Below are 9,181 nucleotides of genomic sequence, written 5' to 3'. Positions count from 1 at the left end.
TCATGGACGGGCTGGGGTTTCTTCCCACTAAGGGTGGGTCGGCCGCCTCCAGTGCTTCAGCCTGGGCCTGGTGGTACAGTCACTTTAAGGGCCCTATTCCACCGGACGATTATCGTTTGCATAATTGTTAACGATTAACGATCTCAAACGACCGCTATTGCTAAAGACCTGAAAACGTTCTCTCATTTCCATGGAACGATAATCATTACTTATGATCGTATTTGCGATAGTTTTTTCTTCGCTATTTTTTCGCTATTGCGTTCGTATCTACTGCGAACGACGTCTTATTCAATGCCGACGATTTGCGAATGAGCAACAATAAAAATAGGTCCAAGTCTTATAAAGCGATCAACGATTTCTCGTTCGGTCGTTAATCGTTAACTGCATTTCAACTGAACGATTATCGTTTAGATTCGAACGATTTAACGAGAATCGTCCGGTGGAATAGGACCCTAGGTCACCATTCAGACCACATATGCGATTTTCCAATCTATATAATGCATTTTTAAACCACATTTCTACTATTGTACGAAATTACTGTATATATACAGAAGTCTATAACACAATCTTACAATAAGGTGCAATTCATGCGCGATATTACATATAGTCCATTAGAAGGCAACCAAATGAAAACGTGGAGAGAAATCCTGGAAGATCCAGTACACGTTTTACGGATACTAAGAAAGAGATAAAAAAACTGAACTATCATTTTACCATTATCCATTCTTCACTGAGGAAAGGAGCGAGCAAACTCCAGAAACGCCTCGGAAAAGGATAACTTTGTTGCAAAACTATCTTGGCTCACAATTCTATACTCACATCCTCCATTCTGTACTCGTATGGACCGTTACTGAAGATTCAAACAAGCGCGCGCTCCACATCATGCAGACACAGTGACAGCCTCTGCATGATCCTACACACGCCGACAAGCAGGAGAAGCGGAGACCCGAGAGCAGCACGCTCCTGAGCCCGACCCAACCTTCCTCCTATGCGGCCGCTGTTTACCTAGAGTCCGGTGAGAGGTGGATAATCCACCAATTTTAATTATCCATACAAACTATCACCAATATATGTTGGATACATTATTACTAGAGATGAGCGAACCTGGAGCATGCTCGAGTCCATCTGAACCCGAACGATCGGCATTTGATTAGCGGGGGCTGCTGAACTTGGATAAAGCCCTAAGGCTATGTGGAAAACATGGATATAGTCATTGGCTGTATCCATGTTTTCCAGACAACCTTAGAGCTTTATCCAAGTTCAGCAGCCCCAGCTAATCAAATACCGAACGTTCGGGTTCGGATCGACTGGAACCCGAACCCGGTTCGCTCATCTCTAATTAGCGATATGTTCACATTGAAATACGCACTATATATTACCAACGACTAACACAAGTTGGATACAAACTACTAATACCCGGACCGTAACAGCAACACAATAGCACATTATCACCAACCATATATACTGCTATTTCGCTATATAAACAAGGAAAGAGGTTAGTGTATCTTGAAACACACGGTGTAACAAACTATTATACCTAAAACATCGCAAAGGATATTTTTACTTATTTAATATATCCAGACCAACGCAAAGGATATTTTATTCACTCACTATATGTGAGCCACGATATTTACCTATAGAAACGGTCAGCGCAAGGGCCCTGCGCTGACAGTTCACCTTTTCAATTTATATTGCATGACCTTGTATTTTTGTTTGTTTTTATGACTTTATGATATTTGTTATATGAATCTATATTGCTTTTATTAGATAAAGTGCTCGTATGATTTTAAATGTTGATTACATGATTGTAGTTATTACCTCTACAGACATTAGACATATATCCACTGGTATCACACTACAGGTCACACTCCTCGAGAGCCTACTTACTATTACATTATTTTTTATCATTCCAGGGCGTCGGAATGGCAGTGCACTCAGAGTATACACCTACATATTTACTTATCTCCTTATACTGAGTGGGGTGTAGCAAACATATACTATATAATCAAAACATGGACATAGCCTATGGCCAGGGTGGATAAAAATCAATGATTTTTTTAAAAAAATCTAAAAAAATCGGATTTTTTTGATTTAAATCGGATTTTTTTGATTTAAATCGGATTTTTTTCAATAAACTGCTTTTTGAGGAAAATATTTTACCATCCAAAGGTTCTTCCATCATGAGATAAAGCTGAGTTGTTTAACTCAGTAGAATAAAGGCTGTATATGTTCTCAAATGTTACAACATGAACAGAGTTGAGAAAAAGACCTTAATCCTATTGTTCTACAAACCTATGAATACAGAATCATCCCCTTCAGTACCAAGTCCAAGAAGTTAGACAATATGTTTCTGATTGTTTGGACTATTTTTTTTTTTTTGGTTTAGCCAAATTAGTTAACATGGATGTTTGTTTAAGCAAATAACGTATGCTGTAATGTTGTTATTGTTTCAGTTGAATAAATCCATTTAAATTGTTATTAAGTTCAGGATTATTTTTCTCCTTCCTAAGTACAACAGAACAGTGGTGTCCAAATATGAATGATTAACCCATTAAACTGGGGAGAAAAAAGTAATATAAAAAGTGATTCTAAAAATCTTCATCTACTTGCATGTTAAAGTAGCAAGAACTAGTTTAGGTAGAAACTTTGATTTAAATCACTGATTTAAATCAAGCCTTCCTGACTAGTGATTTAAATCGTGATTTAAATCGTGATTTAAATCAGTTTGATTTAAAACAAATCCACCCTGCCTATGGCTGCATCCAACTTCTTCAGCCACCACTAATGAAATGCTGACCAATCAGACACATACTCGAGTTGCGCTCACCTTCAGTTAGGAGGAACATAAAGGGAATAGGCCCCATACACTCCCCTGTCTGTAGAATGCCTCTTAAACAATGATCCTCCAACCTATAACTCCCTAGCTGTTGCAAAACTACAACTCCCAGCATGCTTGTCAGTTCATGATAGGAGTTGTAGTTTTGTACCAGTTACAGAGCCACAGGTTGGGACTGCTAGATGATTCCTTCCCAGTCCCTATGTAGCGTATAATGAGCGCTACTGTCCCCAAATGTATGAAGAAAGGAAATACAGGTTCAACTCAATTTATGGGTTTATTGTGAATTACAAACCATATAAACACCCAACAACAAACAGGTTATTTTAATAAATACATTTACACTAACTTAGGAGTGATCTGACCTCTTACAGCAGGCGGTCATCAATGTCAGATCGGTAGAGGTCTCACACCTGGCTGATCCCCTGAGCACCACAATCCCTTCAACGTTTACTGCTGCTCGTCCTGCAATGGCCATGCACGTAGTAGTGTCAGTGCAAGGAACGCAGCGCTCTCTCACAGACACCACTGCAGTCACTTTCATTGCTGCCACTAAAGGATGGCGGCCTGATCAATAATGTAAATGAACACTGATCTGATGATCGGCACTCGTTTACTGAGCTTATTACATAGCTCGATGATTGTCTATGCTGCCCTTGCTAAACTTTGTTAGTGATGTCCGTGCAGCCCTTTCCCTAATCTGTTATACATTACCTCTGCTACCTCTCCTGGTGTTCTCCTGCCCTCTGCTTTCACTCCCAATGCTGCCGCTGTGGCTTCAGAGCAGCTTGTTTGAGCTAACAGGCCGCTCAGCCAATCAGTGGCTGCGGTGGTCCCACCCAGTGATTGTCAGAGTGGCCGCTCTGAAGCCACAGCGGCAGCATTGGGAGTGAAAGCAGAGGGCAGGAGAACACCGGGAGAGATAGCAGAGGTAATGTATAACAGATTATTCAATTGTTAGTGATGAGCGGTCAACAGCTATTGCACGTAGCCACGCGCAGTCGGTGGCTGATGATTTACGGTCCGGACATAAAGACCCGATCAGCTGATGATCATAGTCATCAGCTGATCGCTCTCTCTAGAAGAGTCTATTTAAACAGAAAAATTATCTGCCAAAGATTTGAAGCCAAAGCCAGGAACAGGGTATAAACAGGGATCAGGTCATAAAGGAAAGCCTGAGATTTCTCCTGTTTTCAAATCCATTCTTGGCTTTGGCTTCAAATCTATAAAAATGGACCCTTAAACAAAGCAATAATCGTCCTAATTAAGCCGATTATCGCTCCGTGTAATAGGGCCCTAACACACAAACTTCAATCAGCTGATCGATGGGGGTCCCACATCAGGCAACCGCACCAATCAGATGATTACCTGGCACCCCCATTGATTTGTATAGTACAGCCCGTCTACAGAAAGTGTGCAAACCATCGGCACTCATCCTATAGGGTCAAACCTTTCCAGGCCTGCTAGACCGACTAAACAGAGTAACGTATGGCTGATCGGCCAACAACAGAGACCAGGATTAGACAAGAGGGACAGTCACTCCCATAGGAATGCATTGCATCTGGCACATTTCTGCGACTTTGCCCTTTGTGCACTGAAACGCAGCAAAACTGATCAGACTTCAATAGAACTGAATGATAAGAGTTGCATAACTATAAGGGCACCCCCATTCCTGGACGTGGCGGGATGGGGGGTTCTAATGAAAAGGCAGCAGAGAATAACAGTTCATATGATCCAAAACCTTTGCCACAGAGCTCAGTACGTACAGTCCTCATACAGGAGACCTCCATGAACAGAATTGGGGTAAAGATGAGATTCATCATCCCTGGTCAATCCTCCAAGTCCAGTCCAAATTCTGCGTAGAGATCTTTGGTGGTGACTCCTCTAAGAACAGCTGTGGAGAAGACGCATCACGATAACTGAGGTTACTACAGGTCAGCGAGTCATAACACAACGGTGACATCTCACCCAGTGGCTTCATCCTGTTATTTCTTATTACACCAATGCAGACCACAGTGAGGAGCCTGGAATATAGGAAGATCTGCCACATGTGGAACCAGTAAGGACCATATTACATAGCCTGACATTACACTATAAGCCAGTGCCCGGCCATAGGTGGTGTCCTATAAAGGAACATGTGACTTACACTGCCTCCTCCATAGAATTACACTGCACTCAGGAAGCATGGACAGAGGCAGAACAGGAAGCAGCGCAGAGCCGCATAGCCAGGGTTCCTAAGCAGGAGAGGCATCGTATATCAGTGTTTTCCAGAGAACAGCTGAAAGGTGCTAAATCCCTTTAAGGACATGACTTCGGCTCTCCTGACATATTTGTTTCACTAAGTCATCTTTTTTAAAACTCTAAGGGCCCTACTACATAGACAGATGTATCTGACAGATTATTGAAGCCAAAGCCAGGAACAGACTATACACAGAGAACAGGTCATAAGGGAAAGACTGAGATTTCTCCTCTTTTTAAATCCATTCCTTGCTTTGGCTCCAAAAATCTGTCCGATAAATCTGTGTCTGTAACAAGGCCTTAAAGTGGTACTCCAAAATCTTAGGTCTTCCCATAATTATCAGCTGCTGTATGTCCTGCAGGAAGTGGTGTATTCTTTGCAGTCTGACACAGTGCTCTCTGCTGCCACCTCTGTCCATGTCAGGAACTGTCCATAGCAGGAGAGGTTTTCTATGGGGATTTAAATGGAAGTAATTTACAAATCTATATTACTTTCTGAAACTGTACTGTACTGTTCCTCTGTTATTCCACCTAAAATTGATAACTAGGTGTTACCATGGTTTCTATCAATAGTGTGTGATCCTACATACTGACACCATCCAACCAGTGTTGACATGTATAGGGATGCAACACCAAACCTCCATCACTGTGGAGACTGGCTGTGGTACAGTCACTAAATTTACTGCTTCAGAGCCAAAATATAGGGATGGGGAACCTTCAGCCCTCCAGCCATTGCAAAACTACAATCCCCATCATGCCTGGACACCTGGATGGCCAAAGGTTCCCCATCCCTGCCATAATATACGGGGGCTGAGTAATGGGTGCCTTAGGAGCCTCTAATATAAAGTTGAGATGTCAGAGCAACAGGAAGAATTCTTACCAAGTCGGCCTAAGAGCATCTGTCCTGTATCCTTTAACTCATTGTATTCATGAAGGAGGGAGATGTGCTCGTCCAGTTCTTCTACACTGAACCCTCTGGAGAAGAGAAAAGAATGATCAGCATATACCAGTCAATGGCGAAGTCTAATAGGCAGGAAACCCACTGATCTATATATATCATCGTATAACACTTCTCCTCCACCATGTAATACACCAGGGGTAGGGAACCTTAGCTCTACAGCTGTTGCAAAACTACAACTCCCATCATGCCTGGACAGCCAAAGCTTTAGCTCTATACCAGGCATGATGGGAGTTGTAGTTTTGCAACAGCTGGAGAGCCAAGGATCCCTACCCCTGTAATAGACACTAGAGCTTTGTCTATTGTGGACCTCCGCCTGATACATATGTAGACTAGGATGATGATCCATGCACACGGCAGCTATGACCACCTCTATGTATGAGTGACAGAAAGCTAAACAGCAAGAACACTTACTCGGCTTCCAGCTTCTCTATTTCTTCATCTAAGGAGGCTTCCTTGTGCTTCAGCTCAGAGATCGCCCCCTGCAGGTTGTCTCTGTCAGCTGCAGATGACTTGCTAACACTTGGGGACTGAACCTGTGGATAAACCGAGGTATAAGAGCAGTGATTACAGGTTATCACTCGTAGTGGCAGTACCCGACCACAGAGCGGGGTCATCTATCAGCCCTGGGAACACCATCACCATGCAAAGGCAAGCAGGATAGATCTATACAAGGCCTAGAGGAGCGGCTTCCATCACCATGATGCTGCTGACCTCCTGTGAAGCTCAAAATACAATCTGTGTGGCGACTGTCACATGTACCATGGTGTTACATCATACTTACTGGTGACTAGAGATGAGCGCACCTCCAGCAGGCCTATAGCTGTATCCATGTTTTCCCAGACTCCCGAGGGCTGCATCCAACTTCTTCAGCCACCAGTTTTCAAGAGTCGAATGATTGGATTGGGGCATGCTCAATTTGCACTCATCTCTACTGGTCACCATCACGTTTACCAAAGAGTCCCATTGTGATCGTCACCTTTACTGTAGTAGCACATTATTCTTACTGGTTTAAAGTGACTGTACCACCAGGCCCAGGCTGAAGCACTGGAGGCGGCCGACCCCCCCCTTAGTGGGAGGAAACCCTAGCCCCTCGATGATAGGGTTCCATTGATTCTAATGGAGTAACGTCATGGAGGGGCTGGGGTTTCTTCCCACTAAGGGTGGGTCGGCCGCCTCCAGTGCTTCAGCCTGGGCCTGGTGGTAGACTCACTTTAAAGGGGTACTCCCCAAAAAAAAAAAAAAAAATTCTTTCAAGTCAACTGGTGTCAGAATGTTTCAGAAATTTGTAATCTACGTCTATTCAAAAATCTCAAGTCTTCTATTACTTATCAGCTGCTGTATGTCCTGCAGGAAGTGGTGTATTCTTTCCAGTCTCGAGAGAGCAGGAGAGGTTTTCTATGGGGATCTGCTCCTGCTCTGGACAGTTCCTGACATGGACAGAGGTGGCAGCAGAGAGCACTGTGTCAGACTGGAAAGAATACACCACTTCCTGCAGGACATACATTCTGATAAGTACTGGAACACTGGAGATTTGTTTTTAATAGACGTAATTACAAATCTATAACACCAGTTAAAGAGGAAGTCCGGTGCATGCCAAAATAATTATTCGGGGCTGGGGGTAGGGGGAACATAAAAAAAGAAGTCATATTTATCTGTCCTGATGCCCGCAGGCGCCACATGCCGCTCCTGGACCCCAGACGGCTGTTTTATTAGGCCTCCAGCTACGTCACGACCCGGCTGATGGATGCCCCGCTCAGCCAGTCAGTGTCAGTAGTGGTCCCCATGTGGCAGTGTCACACTTACTGGTGATATCACATTATACTTACTGGTGAGTGTTACACTTAGTGGTATCACATTGCACTTATTGCTAATGATCACATTTACCATAGTACCGTGTACTTACTATTTACTAGTACATGTCGTAGTATTGTGTCATATTTGGCTGCTTTACTTCAGTAGCACATCACACTTACTGGTGACCATCACAATTACTGCAGTACGGTGTAGTTAGGGCTCCCCAGTAGCACATCACACTTACTGGTGACCATCACAATTACTGCAGTACGGTGTAGTTAGGGCTCCCCAGTAGCACATCACACTTACTGGTGACCATCACAATTACTGCAGTACGGTGTAGTTAGGGCTCCCCAGTAGCACATCACACTTACTGGTGACCATCACATTTACTGCAGTACGGTGTAGTTACTGGTCCCCAGTAGCACATCACACTTACTGGTGACTTGAATCCACCACGGCATCTTCCTCTGATTCCCAGGGGAGTTCTAGGCAAAAACAGAACAAAGTGAAAAACCAGCTGATCCATCCCCAGCTCCCCCACACTGCTGGCTGGGTGCACTGGTCTCTGCTGTCCTGTGTTTGAGTGGCAGTACTATGATAACACTTCCTGGCAGAGACGGTGATAATGGAGTGGCAGTACTATGATAACACTTCCTGGCAGAGAGACTGTGATAAATGAAACCACAGTGATAATGAAGTGGCAGTACTATGACAACACTTCCTGGCAGAGAGATTCTGATAAATGACACTAGTTATAATGGAGGTACACGCCCTGGGGGGAGCCAGCTATATACTGGGACTATGGCTGTGACCAGAGATAACCCCAGGCCCAGCTGTTTAACCCCTTTGATGCCACACTCAATAGCAGCAGAAACTTCTAAGAGGTTAGAAAAGGAGGGGCGTCTCTTAGTGACTTATCCATATAGATCGCGGGGTGACGTATAACCGCTCATACAGCTATAATACCTGCGGAGGCTGCTGGGGGCTCTGGGTGTCAGGGTGGTGGGTGTACCCTGAGAAGCCCCCCTGTGAGGGAGCCCCGGGCCCCCGGGAGACTCCACGGTGGCGCGCGCTCGCTGACGGTCACGTGAGACTGTTTAGAACCTGGCGCCGGCAGAGAACCGCAACGTTCTGTCAGCTGACTGGTCACATGACACTGCACCGGTCACGTGACTAAACTGCCTGCGTTGACAGCCTCGTCTAATCCAGGACACGCCCACTAACCGCATAGCGCGTGTCCTGTCCCAGCGGAGTAACCACGTGTCGGTCGGTGTATACGGTTCTGTCATCTACATATACAGCAGAGCTGCAGTGGTATACGGCAGCCATTGGCCAGAATGTAACGGAAA

General features: G+C 44.5%; 1 protein-coding gene across 1 annotated transcript; it reads right to left on the bottom strand.

Annotated features, from left to right (window-relative positions):
* Window positions 1-3,595: 3,595 nt before the first annotated feature.
* SWI5 (SWI5 homologous recombination repair protein) lies at window positions 3,596-8,929 on the bottom strand (the record flags this gene model as incomplete). Its single annotated transcript, XM_069943953.1, has 5 exons — window positions 3,596-4,730; window positions 5,955-6,049; window positions 6,447-6,568; window positions 8,269-8,317; window positions 8,799-8,929. Coding segments are annotated over 5 exons (462 nt in total), but the record flags the coding sequence as incomplete, so codon positions are not given.
* Window positions 8,930-9,181: the final 252 nt, after the last annotated feature.

This window comes from Dendropsophus ebraccatus, chromosome 10 (genome assembly GCF_027789765.1).
Source record: "Dendropsophus ebraccatus isolate aDenEbr1 chromosome 10, aDenEbr1.pat, whole genome shotgun sequence".
In the NCBI taxonomy this organism is placed as follows: Eukaryota; Metazoa; Chordata; class Amphibia; order Anura; family Hylidae; genus Dendropsophus; species Dendropsophus ebraccatus.
This window is presented reverse-complemented; position numbering and strand designations above follow the sequence as displayed.